At 46.0% G+C, this 24513-nt stretch overlaps 1 protein-coding gene across 1 annotated transcript; it reads left to right on the top strand.

The window, feature by feature from the left end:
* Window positions 1–4519: 4519 nt before the first annotated feature.
* psmd4a (proteasome 26S subunit ubiquitin receptor, non-ATPase 4a) lies at window positions 4520–21766 on the top strand. The gene is made up of 10 exons (XM_072238357.1): window positions 4520–4627; window positions 7951–8091; window positions 9698–9812; window positions 16007–16093; window positions 16835–16903; window positions 18130–18345; window positions 19198–19306; window positions 20013–20144; window positions 20828–20901; window positions 21380–21766. The coding sequence occupies exons 1-10, from the start codon at window positions 4602–4604 to the stop codon at window positions 21545–21547; spliced, it is 1137 nt and encodes a 378-aa protein (XP_072094458.1). The 5' UTR covers window positions 4520–4601; the 3' UTR covers window positions 21548–21766.
* Window positions 21767–24513: the final 2747 nt, after the last annotated feature.

Below are 24513 nucleotides of genomic sequence, written 5' to 3'. Positions count from 1 at the left end.
CCTGAGAGATTCCCCTCCTTAGGTTGGCCCGGGCTGAGCTGTAAGCCTCCCGGTCTCCAGACCTGAATGCTGAATCTCTGGCTTTGAGCAGGAGGTGAACTTCTCTGTTCATCCATGGTTTCTGATTGGGGAAAACTTATTTGTTTTTGTGATGTCACTCTTTCTATACACTTGTTGATGTGCTCAAGGACAGAGTTGGTATATAAATCAATGTTAATCTGAGAGTCTGTGATGGCACAGGCAGCAAACGTGCTCCAGTCTGTGTGTTGGAATTGGTGCTGAAGAGCAGAGTCAGCACCTTCCAGCCAGATCTTAATAGTCTTCATTGTGGGTTTCACACGTTTAATGACCGGGCTATACTTGTGAAACAGAAACAATGAAAGATGGTCGGATTGTACCAGGTGGGGGAGGGTAGTGGCTTTGTAAGCGTCAGCCACATTTGTGTAGACATGATCTAAGGTTTTATCACCCCTGGTGGTGCATGATACATTTCGGTAAAATCTTGGAAGCACGGTACGTGGCTTACAATGATTATAGTCCCCAGCGACAATAAAGACTCGGTCTGGATGCAATGTCTGCAGCTTGCTAATAGTGGCACTGAGGTCTTTCATGGCTACTTTAGCATTAGCATCCGGTGGAACATAAACTGCGACAGCAATGGTGCAAGTAAACTCTCGGGGTTGATAAAAAGGTCTGCATTTGATAATCAGGTATTCCAGATAAACAGAGCAATAAGTGTCAGCAATGGTAGAGCTAGTACACCATGATCGATTCATGTCTAGGACCAGAGGCCACAGCCTCAAAATAGAGGGAGGTCCAGTCAGTATCTGCAGCCATAAGGGCAATTCATTGCCACAAATGGCTTCAGAAACCCAGCAATTGATTATATTTAAAGTGGAGGCTGATAGGTTCTTGATAAGGGCGTCAAAAGTTCTGGGGAAAAGGTAGGAGAATGGTAAGGCAGATATTGCCATTCTATGCCTTCTGTAGGCAAGCCAATTGTGAATCCACACAGCCAAGTTTCCCTGAATCCCATGCCTGCAGACTTTCTGAATGAGCCTACCATGAGGAAGCTTATCAAACACCTGACTAAAATCCATACACAACATCCATTGCTCTACCTTTATTAATGTGCATCATCAAAGAATTCATTTGGGCTTGTGAGGCATGTCCTGCCCCTCACAAAGCTATGTTGACCATCCCTGATCAAACTGTGCTGCTCCAAATACTCACAAATCAAATCTAGTAATCTTCTCCAAATGCTCATAAATCAAAGCTAATAATCTTCTCCAACAAGCTGCCCACCACTAAGCAAGGCTCACTGGTCTATAATTCCCAGGGTTATCCCTACTCCCTTTCTTGATCAAAGGACTAAAATTTTACACCCTCCTATTATCTTGTACTGTTCCTGTCGTCAGTGAGGATGCAAAGATCATCACCAAAGTGCAGAAATCTCTTCCAATAGTAACCTAGGGTATATCCTGTCTGACCCTAGGGACTTATCTATCCTAATGTTGTTCAAAAGTTCCAGTACATCCTCTTTTTTTAATGTTGGCATGATCCAGCATCTCAGCCCATTTCATTCTTTCCTCACATTTGTCAAGGTCCCTCTTCTTGGCATATACTGACGCAAAGTATAGGTACATTTCCTGTTTTATCTGATTAGTCCTACCCTCACTCTAGTCATCTTCCTGTTCTTCACATATGTGTAATGCCTTGGGTTTTCCTTAAACCTACTCACCAAGGCTTTCTTATGCCCCCTTCTAGTTCTCATAAATCTAGCTCCTTCTTGGCTACCTTGTAACTTTCTAGAGCTCTGTCTGATCCTTGCTTTCTAAACTTTTAAGTAATCTTCTTTCTTCCTCTTGACCAGATGTTCCACATTTCATCACCCAAAGTTCCTTCACCATGCTTCAATAAGTCAAACCTATCCAGAGCCCCCAGCAAGTGCTCCCTGAACAATGTCTACATTTCTGTTGTGCATTTCCCTAAGCATATCTGTTCCCAATGTATGCTCCCAAACGCCTGCCTCATAGCATCATAATGTACCCTCCACCAATCAACCCTGACACCTGACCAAGTTCATCACCTAGCACCAAATCCAGTATGGCCTCTCTTCTAGTCAGTCTGTCCATATATTGAGTCAGGAGTCCTTCCTGGACATACCTAGCAAATTCTGCCCTATCCAAACCTTTTGCACTAAGGACATGTTAACCAAGTTGAAGTCTTGACAACAACCTTGCTATTTTTTGCACCTTTCCAAAATCTGCAATCCAATCTGTTCCTCAGTGTCTCTGTTGATATTGAGAGGGGGAGTGTGTCAAAATCTCCAGGTAGGGCGATTTTTCCCTTTCTGTTTCTGTCTTCCACCCACACTGGCTCAGTGGACAATCCCTCCAGGATGTCCTCCCTTTCTTCAGCTTTGATACTATCTCTGATTAGCAATGCCACTCCCTCACCTCTTTGACCTCCCTCCCCATACCTTTTGAAACATCTAAATCCTGGAACATCCAGCAACTAGTCCTGCCCTTATGACAGCCAAGTCTCTGTAATGGCCACAACATCATAGTTCCATGTACTGACACATACTCTTTTTAAGTTCATCACACTTGTTCCCGATACTTCTTGCATTAAAATAGATATACTTGAATCCATCACACTGACTGCAATTTTGCCTATCATCTAGCTGTAGACTAACTACCCCATCCTCTGACCTATCACTCGTTTCCATCCGCTGCCAAACTACACTAAATCCTCCCCAATAGCTCTAACAAATCTGCCTTTTTTTTTGTATAGGTCATACATTCACCAGAAGGCATCCCAGAAATCCACAAATCTGAAACCCTGCTCTCTGCTGCTTGGACCAGTTTCTCAGACATCTGCCAAATTATGCTATTCTTACCCTCACTGGGAACAGTCATGGACCCCTACCCCCCTGAGGCCCTGCTTTTCAGCTTCCTAAATTCAATAGACAATAGGTGCAGAAGTAGGCCATTTGGCCCTTTGAGCCAGCACCACCATTCACTGTGATCATGGCTGATCATCCACAATCAGTATCCAGTTCCTGCCTTATCCCCATAACCTTTGAAGTTCCAGGAATCTCCCACATATTGATAGCGGCTCCCTGACGCCCGCAAATTATATACAATATCCTGGAAATTGATTTTTTTTGAGATTGAGCGAGCGAGAGAGACAGACAGACAGACAGAGAGCGCGAGTGACAGACATAGCGAGAGAGTGACAGAGAGAGCATCTTGATTGGTCTCTCTTTGTGCTAAGTAGTCTTATCAGTTTTCTCTGTGGGCGGGCTTTACAGTCGACCTCTCTCTCCCTTTCATTGTCCATCAGTTCAGTTTAGTGTCCTGTAGCGCCATGGCAGAGTGTTCTGAAAAAAGAAAATATAAGACGTACTTCATCCCAGACTACACTAAAGTGTACCCCTGCCTAATAGGGGTCAAAAATAATGACTGTGAAAGACATGTCGAGGTGAGTTTAACAGGTGTCATTTGCTCATTAGCATAGCTAACGTTATTTAAACTAGCAGGCTAGCTGCTGCTAAGGAGCGACTCTATTGATGTCCTATGTGGTGAGGCCAAACTCCCTGTAGACTTGCTTAAAGTTGTAATAGAATAAAAAATGACTCCATGATAATATAAGTACATATTTTAATGTCACATTTTCTGCATAAGACAATATAATAAGGATACACCTTATGCTTTTATTTCTTTTAGGGACCACAATATATTAGGGAGGCTAAGCGCAGGGAAGGCTGCTCAAGTATTTCACAGTTCTTTTCAACAGAATACCAAAGTCTGACAGAGAAGTTCACTAGAGCTGAGGTGTACCTTACATCTTTTATCGTTGAGCATAACCTGCCATTCCAGGTGTGTAAGCACACAGGCAAGCTATTGAGGAAAATGTTTCCTGATCAGAAAGAGCAAAGAATTATGCCTGCTCATCAACCAAGACAGCAGCTATTGTGAACATGGCACTGGAACCAGAATGTTCAGAGGATCTGTACATTTCGCTATTAGCATTGAGACTGCCAACGAAATACCCAACAGGAATATATATGTATGTGTGTGTGTAAATAGTTTCAATATGTGATCAAATAAATTGTTGTGTTCTTTCATAATCAAATGTCCTGCGTACCCTTGGAGACCGACCGGGGGAGGGGGGAATATGGGGTTGCGGTGCTACCTCCTTGAAATAAGTTTTTGCAGGGTGGGGTGGGATGTCTGAAATTCTCTCTTCAGGACCTCAAACTTTTTCCTATCTCTGTCGTTGGTACCAACATGTGGCTGCTCACCCTCCCCTTTACAATGTTGTGACACAGTGCCGGGGGGGGGGGGGCGTTCCGACACAGAAAACATCGTACTGATGCAGGAGTACGAAGAGGGAGCGCCTCGCCGTGGCGGATCGGTGAGGAGGGAGCGCTGCACAGATATTACTGCCTAGCGGACAATTCCCATTATGCATGTCGCCAGTGGGCGGAGTCTGCTGGCCCGGGGTACAGGCGGGCGCTGATTGGTGAGAACGTCAACCAATAGGCTTCGGGGTGAAGACCGACGTTCGCGGTCGGCTGCCGGAGACGCGTCAAGATGGTTCTGGAGAGCACGATGGTTTGGTGAGGGCGGCTGGGCTCCGGGTTTGGTCCGGGGTGTGGGGGTTGGTGCCGGGCTTCGGGCTGGGAGGGGAGTACCGGCAGCCCCGCGGGCTCCGCCTCGTTCGGATCCGCCGCTCATCTTGGGCTCGGCCCGTGACTCAGCACCGAGGATCTGGGCCCGGGGCCGAGCCACAACAACAGTTCGCAGACGGCGGATTGGGTCACAGTCGGTTAAGGCTCGGACCAACACCCGCCCGCTTCTCCCCCCTTCCCCACAACATCCCTCTCTCCTCCTTACCCCATTTCCCACTTCCTAAACCTCCCCCCACTCAGCTCTCCACCCTCCCCTCCTCCTCTGGCACCCTTCCCCATAGTATCCCACTCCCCCTCCACAGACTCTCTAAATCAGCCTTTCCCTGTCTAATGCCTTCCAAAAATTGCTTGCAATAATTTAGCTTTTTAATTTATGAGATGGTCCTATTAATTTCCCGTTCCCTTGGTTAAAACTGGCATGATAATCAGCTGGCTGGCTAGGTGAGATTTGAATTAATACTTGTCGGACCCTCTTTCCAGCACTCAACTCAGTTTCCAGGACCCGGTTCCATGCTGTTGTTAAACTTATGCTGATTCTGTTATCTGCCTTTCTTTCAAAGTTGCCAGCTTCACTGGAGTGTAAAATCAAGTCAATAAACACTGTAGAGGTATTAATAAAATAACGCCTGATGTCCAATCCAGCACCACCAAGCTAGTGTGTGAGCTGGATTATTGAATTGTTCTGTATCAGTTAAGTTCAGTATAGTCTATTTCCAGAATTCCTGGATACACTGGACTGATTTTATGCATGATGTTTACACTGACATTGACAGGTGAACATCTATTTTACCAACCTGACCAGCTGCAAGACTTTGGATGCATATTCCTTGTTTGCATTGACTGTGGAGAAGGTTATTGATCTGAGGGTATTCAGGGAAGAGAGTAAGCATGTCTTGAAACATCTCCACATTACAAAAGAGGAGGTGCTGGTGATCTTAAAGCACATAAAGGTGTATAAACCTTAGAACCTGACCAAGGGTGCCAGGGAAGAAATTTCTAGGGCCCTGGCAGAGATTATGGCACCATCATTGGGCATGGGTGAGATCTGGAGGATTGGACAATGGGGAGTGTTTATATAAAAAAGTTTACAAAGTTGATTAAGGGATCTAGAGGCCAGTGAGCCCGACATAAGTTATTGGAAGAGATTCTGAGAGATTGGATCTACCAGCATTGGGAAAGACCAGAGCTGGTTAGCATGGCTTTGTACATTGGAAATCTTGGGACATTTAAGAGACTCAGATGTGCACATGGATGATAGAAAAAATGGAAAGCTATGTGGGAGGGAAGGCTTAGATTAATGTTAGAGTAACTTAAAAGGTCAGAACATAATGGGCTGAAGTGTCTGTATTGTGTTGTGTGGCACAACAAAGAGACCTAGGGGTACAATACATGGTTGACAGTGCCAACACAGGTTGACATGCTTTTCTTTACCAGTAAGGGAGGGCAACCTATACAGGATACTGACGAGACTGTAGTTGTAGTACTGTCCCTAGTTCTGGATGTCTAGGTATAGGAAGGGTGTCATTAGGCTGAAAATAGTGCAGAAGGATTCACAAGGTCTTACTGCGACCAGAAAACTTGAGTTTAAAGAAGGCTGGATGAGTTAAGACTTCTTTTCCTGGAGCATTGGAGGCAGAGAGTGATCTTAGACATATAAAATCATGAGACCATAGATAAGGTGAATAGTCACTGTCCTTTTCTCCAGGGTAGGGAGTCTAAAACTCAAGGGCATATATTTAAGGTGAGAGGGGAAAGATTTAAAGGCAAGCGTAAGATGGTGTGTATAAGCAACAAGCTGCTGGTGGCGGGTACAATTACAATGTTTAGAAGACCGTTAGGCAGGTACATGGATAGGAGAGGTTTGGAAGGATGTGGGCCAAATGCAGGCAAACGGGATGAGCTCAGGAAGACAGTTTAGTTGTTGTGGGCGAGTTGAGCCAAAGTTCCTGATTCCAAGGAATTGAAACTGGACATCAAGGTGGATGCCATTTTGTTTTACTTTGAGAAGTGGGATCAGATGTTTTATAAAAACTGTTAATGTGGAGTTTCATTTTGCTGTAGCCACTGGTGCAAAGTCAGGAAGTGATATTTCACATTGGTTTTGAAGTATGGAGGTTTGCCTGTGATGACTGGCAGTGGATCATGGCCTTCGATGAACATTGCGATAGTTCTTGGGGTTAGGAGGAAAAGTGGACTGGTGAAATTCGGGTAAATATAGTCCATGACCTCAGATTGGTAAAACAGTTTCTAGGTCTGTGCAGCTTCTTTCTCTTTTAGGCAACGTAGAACAGACCCTATGACCGGTCCTGCTTGTACCAATCCATTCCCATTTGTCTGTTCCATGAGCCTGACCAACTGCCTCATAACTACCTGGCAGCACTTTCCAGGCACGCACCACTCTGTTATAAATCTCTAAACATTCCCATTCTCACCTTAAAGGTATTTTCTCTTGTGTGTGATATTTCTATTCTGGACGGAAGACATCCACCTGATCTATAACTTATACACTTCAGTCAAGTTTCTCCTTAGCCTCGCCGCTCCAGAGAAAACAGCACAGGTTTGTCCAACCTCTCCATGTAGCTCATGCCCTGTAATCCAGGCACCATTGTGGTGCTGCTATTCTGCACTCTCTCCAAAGCCCTCAGATCCTCCCTGTGAATGTGGTGACTGGCTCTGTACAAATGTGGCAAGACCAATCTTTGAGGGAGCTGTGACTGGATTTCCTGATTTTATACTCATTGCCCCGGGGTGATAAAGGTACGGATACTGTACACCAAACAACAGGAATTCTGCAGATGCTGGAAACTCAAGCAACACACATCAAAGTTGCTGGTGAACGCAGCAGGCCAAGCAGCATCTGTAGGAAGAGGTGCAGTCGACGTTTCAGGCCGAGACCCTTCATCCTGAAACGTTGACTGCACCTCTTCCTACAGATGCTGCTTGGCCTGCTGCGTTCACCAGCAACTTTGATGTGTGTTACTGTACACCATCTACTTTCAGGGAGCTATGGACATGAACTCCAAGATCCTCTGTCATTCATACTTCTAAGGGTCTGGATATCTACCATATACAGGAAGTTGTAAGAGAGTGGAGGTGCAGCACAGTATTAATCACACTGAGAATGCTTGGATATATGTGGATTAGAGAGACACAGGGTATTGTGGGTTGTGAGTGGGTGATCCATCCTTTGAGCTTAGCATGCACTACCAGCCTGCTCCTTGCTGAGAACCATCTCCTCTGGTCCACTGCAGTGTTGACAATAGTGAGTATATGAGGAATGGAGACTTCCTACCAACCCGACTGCAGGCACAGCAGGATGCCGTCAACATCGTGTGCCATTCCAAAACACGGAGCAACCCTGAGAACAACGTCGGGCTCATCACATTGGCCAAGTAAGTCAGTCACTTCATCACAAGTTTACCAATCCTTAAACTTCTCCACTTTCTTGGACTGAGCTTTTGGTCATGTCCTAATATCTTTTGATGTAGCAATATTGATGCTATTTCACTCACTATGACTCATAGCTTTGATGCAGCCAATGATGGGGGTGGGGTGGCTTTTCTTTGATTGAGCAGCCAGTGGGGGAAGCCTTTGTGGAACTGATGCAGCCAATGGGGGGGAGCCTTTGTGGAACTGATGCAACCAATGGGAGGGAGCCTTTGTGGGACTGATGTTTCTGGGTGAGAGCTCCTGATACAGGAGCTGTGCCCACACTTCGTCTAAAATCGCTGGGAAATTCTGCCAGGGAGAATATATGCAGCCAGATTATCTATGTAGTAAGCTTCAGTGTTAGAAAAATCAAGTTTGGCCTCATTAAATCCAACAACAAATCGGACAGAAAAGCACAAAACGAGGCAGCAGCATCAAAATAAGTCTAAAGGCTCAGCCTGCTTCAAGAACCCAACATGCCACTTTAATTCTGTGGCTATAGTCAGTAAACAGTACAACTGAGTGACAGCATGTTTAACTGCCTCTCTGCTACCTTTTGTCCAATTCAATAGTGAGTTCTTTTTCCACAGCAAAAGCCAAACTGCTTTATCAACCCTGAAGTCTCAAACTGTGATCACTCTGCATCTCCATCTTTGCGCATCCAGTGCTTCAGCTTTTCACTGACAAATATACCTTCAGTCCATTTCCGCTGCTCAGCAGACTTGGGTGCTCTTATAAACAATAGACAATAGGTGCAGGAGTAGGCCATTCAGCCCTTCGAGCCAGCACCGCCATTGGCTGATCATCCACAATCAGTACCCTTTTCCTGCCTTCCTCCCATAATCCCTTGACTCCGCTATCTTTAAGAGCTCTATCTAACTCTTTTTGAAAGAATCCAGAGAATTGGCCTCTGCTGCCTTCTGAGGCAGAGCATTCCACAGAACCACAATACTCGGTGTGGAAAATGTTTTTCCTCCGTTCTAAATGGTTTACCCCTTATTCATACAGTTATTTTGTACTGTTGGATGTTCTGCAGCTGAGATTGCACGTTGCTGTGCACCGGCCATTGGATAGGTTTTCCCTGAGTTGAAGGTTCAGGCTAAGATTAATTTGTCACATAATTGGTTTGAGCTGGGCTGGTTATTATTTGTTCAGTAACACAGAACCAACCCCTATCATAGACCTATTGAACAGCTAACCAAAATGAGCTTTTTGACTCATTCCTGATTCGACATTCAGGAAGATCGTGGCTCATTTCAGCACTGGATTCCTGAGTAACCCATATGCTCCAAGGATTAAATATCCCGTATAAATTGAAAACTACCTCCCCATAAGTTACATGCTGCACTGCTTGCTAGTCCTTTGTACCTGCTATCTCACACCCACCACTACATCCCATCATTCCTTTCTTAATGCCATTGCTCCGTGGACTCAGTTTTCCAATTGCTAGCTCCGTTATACAGTGACCATACCATGTTTGACTTGGTGCATTTTACTTCAGAATCTGTTGTGTCCTAGCTAATGCTGCAGCGTTCTGTTTAACAGCTTTCTGTCTTGGTCTACTTGCAGTAACTGTGAGGTGCTCACGACCTTGACCCCTGACACAGGTCGGATTCTCTCCAAGCTTCACGCCGTCCAGCCCACTGGGAAAATCAGCTTCTGCACTGGCATCCGGGTTGCCCACGTAAGTGATCGAACTGGGATACAAACTCTCAGCCTTTCCTAGTCAGCCACAGTCCCAATAATTGTCAAAGCACCACAGCCTATGGAGTACATTCATACTGTGCTCTGTCTTAGTGTAGGAAACACAACTACCAATTCCTGCAGGGAGCAGGCCACTGTTTACATGTAATATCAGGAAAGGGAAAACTAGGAGCCTAATTCCTTCATTCCTCCCACCACACCAAGGCTGTTACACAACTCAACTTGATTGTGGCCGCTCTATCTTCTCCCCAGTGTCACCTCGGTTCTAGATCCATTTTACCTCAGAATAGCTGAGTTCTATCACATTTAATATTCCCAGTTGACACAGTGTCAATAACTTTTTTGTGAAGAAAGTTCTTGATTTCCCACACATTTTGTTTGAGGAACTGTTTCCACCCCTACACAGCCTAGCTTTGTCCTGGCTTCCCCTCATTATCCTTGTATCCCATCAAAGGATATGGATTAATTCACTAACAACAGGAATTCTGCAGATGCTGGAAATTCAAGCAACACACATCAAAGTTGCTGGTGAACGCAGCAGGCCAGGCAGCATCTCTAGGAAGAGGTGCAGTCGACGTTTCAGGCCGAGACCCTTCGTCAGGACTAACTGAAGGAAGAGTGAGTAGGGGATTTGAAAGTTGGAGGGGGAGGGGGAGATCCAAAATGATAGGAGAAGACAGGAGGGGGAGGGATGGAGCCAAGAGCTGGACAGGTGATTGGCAAAAGGGGATACGAGACGATCATGGGACAGGAGGTCCGGGAAGAAAGACGGGGGCGGGGGGGACCCAGAGGATGGGCAAGAGGTATATTCAGAGGGACAGAGGGAGAAAAAGGAGAGTGAGAGAAAGAATGTGTGCATAAAAATAAGTAACAGATGGGGTACGAGGGGGAGGTGGGGCCTAGCGGAAGTTAGAGAAGTCGATGTTCATGCCATCAGTTTGGAGGCTACCCAGACGGAATATAAGGTGTTGTTCCTCCAACCTGAGTGTGGCTTCATCTTTACAGTAGAGGAGGCTGTGGATAGACATGTCAGAATGGGAATGGGATGTGGAATTAAAATGTGTGGCCACTGGGAGATCCTGCTTTTTCTGGCGGACAGAGCGTAGATGTTCAGCAAAGCGGTCTCCCAGTCTGCGTTGTGTCTCGCCAATATATAAAAGGCCACATCGGGAGCACCGGACGCAGTATATCACCCCAGTCGACTCACAGGTGAAGTGTTGCCTCACCTGGAAGGACTGTTTGGGGCCCTGAATGGTGGTAAGAGAGGAAGTATAAGGGCATGTGTAGCCACTTGTTCCGCTTACACGGATAAGTGCCAGGAGGGAGATCAGTGGGGAGGGATGGGGGGGACGAATGGACAAGGGAGTTGTGTAGGGAGCGATCCCTGCGGAATGGAGAGAGAGGTGGGGAGGGAAAGATGTGCTTAGTGGTGGGATCCCGTTGGAGGTGGCGGAAGTTACGGAGAATAATATGTTGGACCCGGAGGCTGGTGGGGTGGTAGGTGAGGACCAGGGGAACCCTATTCCTAGTGGGGTGGTGGGAGGATGGAGTGAGAGCAGATGTACGTGAAATGGGGGAGATGCGTTTAAGAGCAGAGTTGATAGTGGAGGAAGGGAAGCTCCTTTCTTTAAAAAATGAAGACATCTCCCTCGTCCTAGAATGAAAAGCCTCATCCTGAGAGCAGATGCGGCGGAGACGGAGGAATTGCGAGAAGGTGCCCCACCGATCTCATTTCTGCCTTGCTCCTGCCCCACCGAACTCATTTCTGCATACCTCGACACTGTTTTATCACCCCTTGTTCAATCCCTTCCGACCTATGTTCGTGACACTTCTCACGCTCTTAAACTTTTCGATGATTTTAAGTTCTCTGGCCCTCACCGCTTTATTTTCACCATGGATGTCCAGTCCTTATATACTTCCATCCCCCATCAGGAAGGTCTCAAAGCTCTATGCTTCTTTTTGGATTCCAGACCTAATCAGTTCCCCTCTACCACCACTCTGCTCCGTCTAGCGGAATTAGTCCTTACTCTTAATAATTTCTCCTTTGGCTCCTCCCACTTCCTCCAAACTAAAGGTGTAACTATGGGCACCCGTATGGGTCCTAGCTATGCCTGCCTTGTTGTTGGCTTTGTGGAACAATCTACGTTCCGTGCCTATTCTGGTATCTGTCCCCCACTTTTCCTTCACTACATCGACGACTGCATTGGCGCTGCTTCCTGCACGCATGCAGAACTCGTTGACTTTATCAACTTTGCCTCCAACTTTCACCCTGCCCTCAAGTTTACCTGGTCCATTTCCGACACCTCCCTCCCCTTTCTAGATCTTTCTGTCTCTGTCTCTGGAGACAGCTTATCCACTGATGTCTACTATAAGCCTACTGACTCTCACAGCTATCTGGACTATTCCTCTTCTCACCCTGTCTCTTGCAAAAATGCCATCCCCTTCTCGCAATTCCTCCGTCTCCACCGCATCTGCTCTCAGGATGAGGCTTTTCATTCTAGGATGAGGGAGATGTCTTCATTTTTTAAAGAAAGAGGCTTCCCTTCCTCCACTATCAACTCTGCTCTTAAACGCATCTCCCCCATTTCACGTACATCTGCTCTCACTCCATCCTCCCACCACCCCACTAGGAATGGAGTTCCCCTGGTCCTCACCTACCACCCCACCAGCCTCCGGGTCCAACATATTATTCTCCGTAACTTCCGCCACCTCCAACGGGATCCCACCACTAAGCACATCTTTCCCTCCCCCCACCCCTGCATTCCGCAGGGAATGCTCCCTACGCGACTCCCTTGTCCATTCGTTCCCCACTGATCTCCCTCCTGGCACTTATCCGTGTAAGCGGAACAAGTGCTACACATGCCCTTACACTTCCTCCCTTACCACCATTCAGGACCCCAAACAGTTCTTCCAGGTGAGGCAACACTTCACCTGTGAGTCGACTGGGGTGATATACTGCGTCTGGTGCTCCCGATGTGGCCTTTTATATATTGGCGAGACCCGACGCAGACTGGGAGACCGCTTTGCTGAACATCTTCGCTCTGTCTGCCAGAGAAAGCAGGATCTCCCAGTGGCCACACATTTTAATTCCACATCCCATTCCCATTCTGACATGTCTATCCACGGCCTCCTCTACTGTAAAGATGAAGCCACACTCAGGTTGGAGGAACAGCACCTTATATTCCGCCTGGGTAGCCTCCAACCTGATGGCATGAACATCGACTTCTCTAACTTCCGCTAGGCCCCACCTCCCCTCGTACCCCATCTGTTACTTATTTTTATGCACACATTCTTTCTCTCACTCTCCTTTTTCTCCCTCTGTCCCTCTGAATATACCTCTTGCCCATCCTCTGGGTCCCCCCCGCCCCCGTCTTTCTTCCCGGACCTCCTGTCCCATGATCCTCTCGTATCCCCTTTTGCCAATCACCTGTCCAGCTCTTGGCTCTATCCCTCCCCCTCCTGTCTTCTCCTATCATTTTGGATCTCCCCCTCCCCCTCCAACTTTCAAATCCCTTACTCACTCTTCCTTCAGTTAGTCCTGACGAAGGGTCTCGGCCTGAAACGTCGACTGCACCTCTTCCTAGAGATGCTGCCTGGCCTGCTGCGTTCACCAGCAACTCTGATGTGTGTTGGATTAATTCACTGCCCGCTGTCCAGTCTGGATCTGATGTGACATTATCCTACCTGTTCCTTCAGTTGTTTTAATTATTAGAGCAGCTCTCAGTCTGTAGATTTGAACATGGGGGAGGAGGGGGAAGAGTTAAACACACCGTACTCTACATGTGGCCTGACCCATTCAGTTTGAAAGTGTACGAACATACTGGACCATTGTCCAGCACCCCATTATTAATTTGCTGTTGGCTATTCATCCCATGCTCAGCAGACTATTCCAAGGCATGGCCCAATCATTCTGTATTTGAATGTCGCCATTGGATTCTCTGAAGTGGAGAACATGTAAGATTTACATTGGTATCAAAACTAGTAAAATTACTGAATGGGATAATCTGGGAACAGAGAAGGTATGTTCAGAGATGTTTTCACTTGTGGGTGAAGCCAGAATAAACAATCACCAAGAAACTGAAATTACCAATAAGTTCAATCAGGAATGTGGGAGGGGAAAAAGTCCAAGTAGAGGAAGGAAATGCACAGTAGATAAGCAGAGAGACCTTGGGGTCCAAATGCAGAGTTCCCTGAAAGTGCAACAGAGGTAGATAAGTTGATGAAGAAAATAATTAGCATTGCTGTCTTCATAGGTTGGGACAGGTCTATTAAGAGTTGGGATGTTTGTTGCAAGTTTACAAAAAAACTGGTTAGAACACAGTATTTTGTGCAGTCCTGGTCAGTTATAGGAAGGGCATGAGAGGGTGCAGAGGAGTTTTACCAAAATGCTGCCTGGATACCTCAAGGCAGCATGCTTAGCTCCCTGCTCTACTCTCTATACACCCATACTATCTTCAAATTTGCCAGCTATACTAGCATTGTTGGATGAATCACAGGTGGCGATGAGTTAATATACTGGAGTAAGATCAGCCACCTGGTTGAGTAGTGCCACAAAATCAACCTCTCATTCAGTGTTAGTAAAACTAAGCAGTTTGTTGACTTTAGGAAGGGAAAGGAATCTACATTGAGGGAATCAGTGGTGGTGAGAGTCATTGGCTTTAATTCATGGGTGTTAGCGTGTCTGACAACTTATTCAGGGTACAGCACATACGTGCAATCATAGGGAAAGCACACCATTGTCTTTATTTTCTTATGGTTATCACTGAACACTTTAATAAACTTCTACAGATGCAGTGTTGGAAGTACTGACCAGTTGCACCATGATCTGGTACGGCAGTTTGAATGTGCAGGAAGGTAGAAAGCTGCACTGGACTCAGCCCAGTACATCCCTCCTCTCCATCAGTATTATCTACAGGAGGCAACTTCCATCATCAAAGATCCCCACCATCTGGACCATGCCATCTTCTTGCAGTTCCCATTGGGCAGGAGGTACAGAGGCCTGGCTGAGGAACAGCTACTTCCCTTCAACCATTTCGTTCTTGAACCAAACAGCACAACCCTAATCACTACAGTTTTATAAAACTGGCCAAGGGACTTAGTTGTTATTTTTTTGTGATAATTGTCTATGATTTGTTTTCTTGTGAATGCTTACCTGATGCTCTCTGCCTGTGATGCTACTCAAGTTTGTCTTTGCGCTCTGCTACACCAGGCAGCATCTGTTGAAAAGAGTAAACAGTCGACATTTTGGAGCTGAGACCCTCATCAGGACTGGGGCAAGTTTAAAGAGAAAATTTGTTTTGTGCAGAGTGGTGATGTCTGCACTATTCTGATGGAATTGGGTATGGTCACTATATTAGAAACACTTTGCCACATAAGTAGGCCAGGTTAGAAGGATATGGACCTAATGTGGTCAGATGGGATTAGTGCAGGTCGTCCTTGGGGTCAGCATAGGTATTGTGGGCCAAAGGGGCAGTTCCTATTTGGTACAACTGTGACCATGAAATTCTTTTGCCAGAATGCAGAGATCATGGAACTTGGTGTTACAGCAGAAGGCTGAGGTGAATGAGAGAGAGATGTCTTTAAGGGGAGGTTTATCCAGCTCCTGCATAAAGAAACCCTCTCATATTCACTGTGGGAGAGGGTTTAGTGTTCTCAGCTCTCTGACAAAAGGAGTTCCTCTCACCTTCCCAATTGAGTTTATTGGTAATTGTCATCTTTTGGAGTGGCAGAAATGAATAGGATAGGGAAATGCAGTGGTGAGAGGAGGCTTGTGTGGTTCATAAGAGAGCCCAAAGTAGAGGGGCTGAATGGTGAATTGGGTGGCATGGTAGCATAGTGGTTAGTGTAACACTTTACAGTGACAGTGATAAGGGTTCATTTCCCACCACTCTCTTGTGAGGAGTTTGTCTATTCTCGCCGTGACCGTGTGGTTTTCCTCTGGGTGCTCTGGTTTCCTTCCGCATTCCAAAGATACACGAGTGAGGGTTCGTGATTTGTGGGCATGCTTTGTTGGCACCGGAAGCATGGCAGCTCTTGCGGGCTGCCCCCAGCACAACCTTGGACTGTGTTGATTGTTGACACATTTCACTGCCCATGTGACAAATAAAGCTACTCTTGATCTCTTTATTTATCATTTTTTATCTGTGGTGTAATTCTGTGTGAACTCTTTTCCAGTTAGCACTTAAACATCGTCAGGGGAAGAACCACAAAACACGGATAATTGTATTTGTTGGAAGTCCCGTTGAAGACAATGAGAAAGACGTGAGTGACCACATGCTTGTTTCTGCTACTCTACCTCCACCTCCCCACCTGTTTATTTTCATTCCGTTCAACTTAATCCTTCCTAATTTTTCTCCTGAAATTCATATTACCTGTTTTAGTAATGACTAGAATAGGTTAGGTGTGGTTGGTTACCAATACTTTACACTGAATCCTGTGGATTCTGGTGTTTGATAGATACTGAGCTTTTTAGCAAGCTTTTGGCTGTTAGCCTCAAGTCTCTTAAGTTCAGTTGCCACAAAAGTGATGCTGTAAACAGTCTGTCACTTCAGCTCGATACCGAGGTGGTGGTACTGTCAGGTGCCATTTTTCCACATTAAACCAAGGCCCCTTCTGCTTCCTCTGGTGGATGTTACTGTTGCATGATGAGCATGTCTTCTCCCTAGTATTCCCCTTCTGACATCAGTGATGCTGGGTTGTGTGGACTTTCAGTCGCCCTAACCAAGTGACAACAGGACTTCTAACATTGTACCATGTAACTGTAATTGAGGCAGGTGACTGCTACGCTGCCTCCTGCTTCATAGCATAGTGATTCCGTCCTTTTGTGAACAGCCCATGCTGGTCAAGTGGACACTAAATGAATCACTAAAAGGCGGCAGAGGGCAAAATTGAGATGGGTGTGAGGAAGGAAGCACAATGTTTTTGACAAGTTCTGTCCCTGTACGTGTGACCGCAGTCTGTGTAATGTTCACCCAAGGCTGTGTATTTGTCTGTTCCTTGCAGTTGATCAAATTGGCCAAGAGACTGAAGAAGGAAAAAGTAAATGTGGATATCGTGAACTTTGGAGAAGAGGTGAGTCGTGGGACCTAAGAGCATGCAGAGAGAGAGGATGGAAAAGCTGAGTGAGGAAGAGTTAGGCCAAGGGCAATCGGGGAAGGAGTTTAGAAACAAAGAGAGTTGTGTAACCCAGAGAAGGAAATGGTTTGTAATTCCCGGGAGGTGGAATGTAATGTCTGTTTGAATGTTTATAAACTTTAGGGGATTCTGGTCTCTTGTTGGGTGCCTAAAACTCAGGATGGAGGCAGGTTACTGGGGCAGAAGAGAGTGGAATACCGAAACAATAAAGGTTACCTTCATTTGTCACATGTACATTGAAACATGCAGTGAAATGTGTTGTTTGCTTCAACGACCAACATTGTCCAAGGATGTGATGGGGGGGGGTGCATTCCACAGTGTCACCACCCTTCCAGCACAAAGTAACACACCCACAGCTTACTAACATTAACCTGTGAATGTGGGAGGAAACAGGAGCCCCAGGAGGAGGCCCCATGCGCTCACGGGAAGAACGTACAAACTCCTTGCAGGCAATAGCAGGAATTGAACCCCCAATCACTGGTGCTGTCAATCAATGCACTAACCACTGTACTACTGTGCCACCTGTACAATCATTTCTGTGCTAACTGAGGACAAGTGGTCAGTGTATGCATGGGGCAATAGTGACAGTGGGAAACCTGCTCATGAGTGAAGCTGCCCTGCTCCTTCTCCAAATGTACTGCAGGTCCAGTGATGTAGGAGGCAGCTCCAATTCCTGAGTAACTTTCAATATCTCAGTGAAGAGAATGTGGAAAACTGGTGTCTGCTGAGGGAGGTGGTGGCCATTGGAGGCTTGGGAGGGAGATATATTCCCAAGATCCCTCTGCACTTTAATTTTCCTTGGGTTCCTGCTACATGGTGTTCTTCTGGTTGACCTTGAAGTGGAATATGGGGGAAAGTATGCGACAGTAGAGTAGACTGGTCCCAGTCCTTTTTGCAGAGTGGTGGAAAAATTGAAATGGGACTTGAGGTGCAAGTTTTCCTCACAGTGGGTGATGACTATGTGGCTGCTAGAGGAAGTGGTAGAGAGTCCAGTTACCACTTTTAAAATACTTTTGGATAGGAAAGATTTAAAGGAAGATGAGCCAAACACTGGCAAATGGGACGAGGTTAGATGGGTATGTTGGTCAGCATGGAGGAATTGGGCTGAAGGGTTTGTTTCCTTATTTTATGACTCTAATGATTAACTCAACACTGTCCACCAGGAAGCAAACACAGATAAGTTAACAGCTTTTATCAATGCACTGAATGGAAAGGATGGAACAGGCTCCCATCTGGTGACAGTACCTCCAGGTCCAAGCCTTGCAGATGCTCTCATCAGCTCCCCCATCCTAGCTGGGGAAGGAGGCACTATGCTGGGACTTGGAGCCAGTGACTTTGAGTTTGGTGTGGACCCCAGTGCAGATCCTGAACTGGCCCTGGTAAGCACTAGCTATTTTCTGTTTTTCTTTGTTTGAACACAAAGTTGGAGCAGGAATGGACCATCAATCCTTGGCTTATCAATGACATGGCTTGTCCTGTACCTAAGTAGGGCATTCCTATGTTTTCGCCCTATCCTGTGATGCCTTCGTATTTAGAGATCTGTCTGTTCTGGTGGGGAATTTCACAAGTTTACCACCCTCAGAGTAAAGAAATTTCTCCTCATCTCATTCTGAATATCTTGTGTCATCCTTTGTTCTGGACACTTCAAACAACAGAAACATCTTCTCTTCATACAGCTTGAAAGGCTAGTCAGAATGTTTTATACTTCAATGGGTAAGAGAATGAATAGTGCACCCAGAACTTCAGGTTCTCTGTGTGTTGCTCTTTCCCTCTCTCCCTGAGTGTGGTGACTGGGCAGCCCAGAATGTGGATTTGCAGTGAACATTGTTTGCAGGGGCAAGCAATGCTTCAAATGTGGATTCCAAGCAGTAGCTTGTTTAGAGTGCCATACAAAAGATCACTTCTTTTTACATGCAATTAAATTGAAAGTCTCTTCTGCCCTTTATATCTTGCAGTCCCTGATGGAAGAGTTGAGCTCCTGTACATTCTGTCCAGTATCTGCCTGTTCTTTGTCCTTTCCTGCTCCATGTCAGTTATAAACTCTGTGATCTCACTGAGTTACTCTACTTCCCGTGTTACATAGTGACCTCAAATTAATTCTAGTCGGCTGTGATTGCCAGGGGAGGGAGAGATTGGTGCCAAAGTCTATTTGCAGAAGACCCGCATTATTCAGTGTACTTTTGATGAGCGGGCTGAGGCATGAATAAAAATCGTGTCCTTTTCATCCATAGGCTCTCCGTGTATCCATGGAGGAACAGCGGCAGCGGCAAGAAGAGGAGGCCAGGCGAGCAGCAGCTGTGTCAGCCGTGGAGGCAGGAATTGTCACTCCTACTGGTGAAGGTGCGGTCTTTAGCTGCTGAGGGAGGTGGTGGTGAAGCTGGTTGGCAGCTCCCCCCGAGTGTGTTGATGTAAGATAAAGCCCCCTGCTCTTCATCCTGTTGGCTGCCCCCATTGCACAATGCTGACATAGTCAGAAGTCCTTGTCTTTCTTCCTGAGCCAGATGAAACTTTAAACCCAGCTTCAGTCTCTGCTGTTTGCAGCATTTTCTCCAGGGCCATAGAAAGCAGCTCTTACCCTTGTTTCCCTGTCTCATTGTTGGTGATTTTACACTGCAGGAGGGACATGCTGTCACACAGTCCCACTCCCTCCCTCTGCTGTTTGTCTAAATATTCTAAGCTTCTGCCCAAATGGCATCTAGGGTAGTTTCTGGAAGCATCTTCCACCACCTGTGTACATAGAGTTTTCTATGGTTCTGTGAACCGTGTTGATATGCTGATGTGGTTTGAGTTGCGTAGCCCATCTCTTATCAGCCACACTGCAGGAGGAGAGCAAGGCACAGTCCCCAGGGCATACACTCCAGCAGTGTGTCTAATGGGTGTTCAGGAGCAGATACGTCCTGGGGAGTTAATACTCAGCTGTTCGTGAAGACTGGTGTTTCTGATCTCATCCTCTCACTCCTTTATTTGTGTATGAGTGTGTGTGTGTGCGCACGTGCACGTGCGCGACTGGCTAAGATTCATAGTGAAGTACCTTGTTGTCCTTCAGAGCCAGATGATACCGTTCTGAAGATGTCAGTAACCCAGCAGGAGTCCCCGGAAGCTGGCCTGCCGGATATAAGCAGCATGACCGAGGAGGAGCAGATTGCCTACGCCATGCAGATGTCCCTCCAGACACCCGGTACATCTTCACCCAATCGTCTCAACCTCTAACTGCACAGTGCAAGATGATGTGCTGCACTTAACCTCACTTGACACGTACAATCCAGTCCTATCAAATCCATCAGAGCCTCAACCCTGAATGCAGACCTGACTCCAATTTTTACTGAACATGATGTCTCATTTCCAACTCACCCATTCCCATCCTCATTTGTTCCATACCTTTCACAGCCTCAGGAGATTGCCAAGTACTTCACTATCCATGAAGCATACCAAAACTAGGAAATGGTATGGCCAGCTTGCCCCAAATAGATGCTATCAAAACCACATGGAGTAACAGGGCCTTATGGATAAATAGTGCTCCAAGACACCAGGAAGAACTCCCCTCTTCAAAACAGTCCCCAGAGGGGAGGGCACACAGTTCAGCTGGATGTGGAGCACTTTCCTGATGTTGCCTCCTTGTCTGTGCCGTTTTCAGCCAGTAAGCTGGCCAGGAACAGTTTGTAGATGTGACACACACAAATGCTGTAGGAACTCAGTGGGTCAGGCAGCACCTATGGAAATGAATAAACAGTCGACATTTCAGGCTGAGACCCTTCTTCAGGACTGGAAGGGAAGGGGAATGATACCAGAATAAAAAAGGTGGGGGCGGGGAAGGAGAGTAGCTTGTGAAAATGTTTTTGGGTAACTTATGTTCTCCTTTAGATTTTGGGAGTGCTACCGATTTATCGGGCATGGATGCTGGTACCGCCATGGACACTTCAGAAGCTACAGCCAAGGTATGTCCAACCTCTCACCTCATCCCCATGCTGCACCCCAGAAGCCAATTTTCAGCCCCAGTTCTACTCCCAGTTCCAAATGTAAGCTGACCGGGAATGGCTGCGGCAAATAATCTGCTGACTTTGTTTCTGAATTGTCCACCACTAAGTAGCTCCTGGTGCCTGATTCTTTGTGCAGCCAATACAGGTCAATGTCAGATTGCTGCTGGTCAACACTCATCTCAGTTACTTGTCTGGTGATTTCCTTATTTTTGTCACTCATACTTATTATGTTCTTGTTTTGTCGTATTCTTCAGTCCACACACGCACACACATCTTCCAGCCCAGATCACAACTATGAACCATTCATTGATTACCTTGCCCACTTTGGCACCCAGCTTGATGCCTGTGGCTTCAGCCTTTGGCCTTGTGAGCAGGATTTGGACTGTGATATTTAACTTCACAAAACCATCTCACCCTACCCCAAATCTCCCAACAGGAAGAAGATAACTACAATGTCATGGAGGACCCAGAGTTCTTGCAAAGTGTGTTGGAAAATCTGCCTGGGGTTGACCCTAACAACGAAGCTATTCGCAATGCCATGGGCTCCCTGCAATCACAAACGTCAAAAGATAGCAAGAAAGACAAGGAGGAAGAGAAAAAATGAAACTTACTGGCCAGAGTTTGAGAGAGAGCTTCTCTGCATTGCTGCCCAATGTTATCTGCAACACAACAGTCCACATACTGTAGTTTTCTGTTGCAGTAATAGCTGCAAATGATAGAAGTTGTGCTCAGATATCAATTTTTATTTCTTTCGTTTGCCACGTACTGTATTAAAGGTCCTGACTTACAGTGGAATGTTATTAAATGTTCTTGCATTTCTGAATGAAGTGAGCTTGCCTCTGGGATGGAGAGCATGTGTGCCTGTGAGACAATGTTGGCGGTGTGTATCTCCATACAGTGCTGGAGAAAGTATTTGTTAATCTTTGGAGAAGAATGCACGTGGGGTGGGGGTGGCATTAAAAGCAGTTTATTATCATCACAACTATCAAGGCACAATGGAAAAACATGACTATTTGTACAGATTAATTCATTACGACAGTACATTGAGCTCTTGCAAGATACAACTGTTGTTTTATCTTGTATAACATAATTGAATGGGGAAAAAATAGTGAGATACTGTTCACAGGTTCACTGTCCATTCAGAAATCTGATGCAGAGCGAAAGAAGCTGTTCCTGAAATGTAGAGTGTGTGTCTTCAGGCTCCTGTACCACCACCTTGATGGTAGCAACATGAAGAGGGCATGTCTTGGGAGATGAGGGTCCTTAATGCTGGATGTCAACTTTTTGAGGCGTTTCCTTTTGAACATGTTCTCTATGCTGGAGAGGATGGTGCCCAGGAGCTGGCTGAGTTTACAACTTTATGCAGCTTTTTCCGATCCCATGCAGTGGCCCTGCCATACCAGATGACAGCTGCAAAGTATCAGAATAAAAGGCAAGGATAACTGGTTTAGGGAGCCTTGGTTTTCAAAAGATATTAAGGCCCTGGTTAAGAAAATGATGTGCATAGCAGGTAGCAAAAAATAAGGCACTTGAGTATAAGAAATGCAAGAAAACACTCAAGGAAATCAGAAGACGTGAAGTTCTAACAGACAAGATGAAGGTGAATCCCAAGGGCTCCTACAAATATATTTAGAGCAAAAGGATAGCAAGGGACAAAATTGGGTCTGTAGAAGTGAGGCAAAGTAGCAGAGAGATCATGGACTCCATATAGATTACAGAGGAGGAGGTGTTTGCTGTTTTGAGGCAAGTTAAGAGTGGATAGATTCCCAGGGCTTGTTGAGGTATCCCCATGGATTCTGTGGGAGGCAAGTGCAGAAATTGCAGGGATAGCAGAGATATTTAAAATATATTTAGCCACAGATGAGGTGCCAGAGGATTTGAGGACGGCTAATGTTCCAATGTTTAACAAAAGCTCTATTGAATGCAAATACACTTGGACTAAGATGTTAACTGTCCTGTGCTATCACCAGTGGGATCATCAGTTGATCTGCCACCTGTCTTAAGGAGTTTCGGCCCGCTTATGATCAAGACTCCCTCCAGGTGGTGGGCCAGCAGTGCTAATGCACCACCTCCCAGTGGTGAGCTTAAAAACTTGGCATCTGCCTCTATCAGAGTTGTTGGTCGCTTCCATCCAACAGATAGTCTACTCTTCAGGTGTCTATGCAACTTCTGAAGAGTTTGCAAAAGATGGATACACTGTCTGACTATCTGCCCCTCTGGATTTACTTGGTCCACACCCATAATGATCCTGTCTCCGCTGCCTCAGCTACAGCCCTGCTGCTTGACTTGAACTCTTCTAGTGAAGCCAAGGTCACGCAGCCACTTCTGGAAAGTGAATGCAATAAAACTACAGCAACCTACTTCGAATGGATAGCATGAGACCTTCCACCCTCTGTCTCGGCACTCGGCACAAATTTCTGCAGCTTTTTCCAAACCTGTGCAGTGCCCCCTCCATACCAGAGAGTGATGCAACCAGTTAGAATGCTCTCCATGATACACCTGTAGAAATGTGCTAGAGTCATTGGGGACATACCAAATCTCCTCAAACTCCTAATGAAGTATGGCCATTGGCATACCTTCTTTTTGATTTCATCAATATGTTGGGCTGAGGATAGATCATCAGAGATATTGACAGCCAGAAATTTGAAGCTGCTCACCCTTTCCACGACTGACCCCTCGATGAGGACTACTGTGTGTTCCCTCTACTCCTTGAAGTCCACAATTTCTTGGTTTCTCTGATGTTGAGTGCAAGATTGTTGTTGCAACACCACTCAACCAGCTGGTCTCCCTCTCCTGTGTGTCTCTTTATCACCATCTGAGATTCTGCCAACAAGAGCTCTGTTCTTGGCAAGTTTATAGATGGCGTTTGAGTTGTGACTAGCCACACAGTAATGAGTGTAGGGAGAGTACAGCAGCGGCCTCACAAATCTGTGCTCTATCTATCTATCTATCTCCTCAATCAGGCTATGCTTCTCCAAATGTTCATAAGTCCTATCCTTAAAAAACCCCTTTGGTTTGCCCACCACTGATACAAAACTCACTGATTCATAATTCCCAGGATTTTCCCTATTATGTTTATTGAATATCTGGTTCTACTCCTATGGCCAGGTAGGATACAAAGATCATCGTCAACACCCCAGCAATCCCTTCCTGTAGTAACTTGAGTATATCCCATCCAGCTTCAGGGACTTATCTATCCTAATTTTTGCAAAAGCTCCAACACTGGTTTGTTAACCTCAAGCGCATATGCTGACCTCGCTTGATAAATGCTGAAGCAAATTTTCATTAAGGACCTCCTAGCACATTTCCTCTTCTGTCCCTGATCAGTCCTACCCTCACTCTAGTCATTCTCCTTGATGTATGTGTAGCATGTATCCAGGTTTTTCCTTAATTCTACATGCTTCCTTCTAGCTCCGGTGAGTCTACTCTTAAACTGTGGGTACCTTACAATTCTGAAGAGACCTGCCTGATTTTTCCTCCTTAAACCTCAAGTATGCTTCTTTCTTCCTCTTGACGAAATGTTCCACTTCACTTGTCAACTATGGTTTCTTCACTCTACCATCCTTTCCC

The sequence above is a fragment of the Mobula birostris genome, chromosome 2, assembly GCF_030028105.1.
Source record: "Mobula birostris isolate sMobBir1 chromosome 2, sMobBir1.hap1, whole genome shotgun sequence".
NCBI classification, from domain to species: domain Eukaryota; kingdom Metazoa; phylum Chordata; class Chondrichthyes; order Myliobatiformes; family Myliobatidae; genus Mobula; species Mobula birostris.
This window is presented reverse-complemented; position numbering and strand designations above follow the sequence as displayed.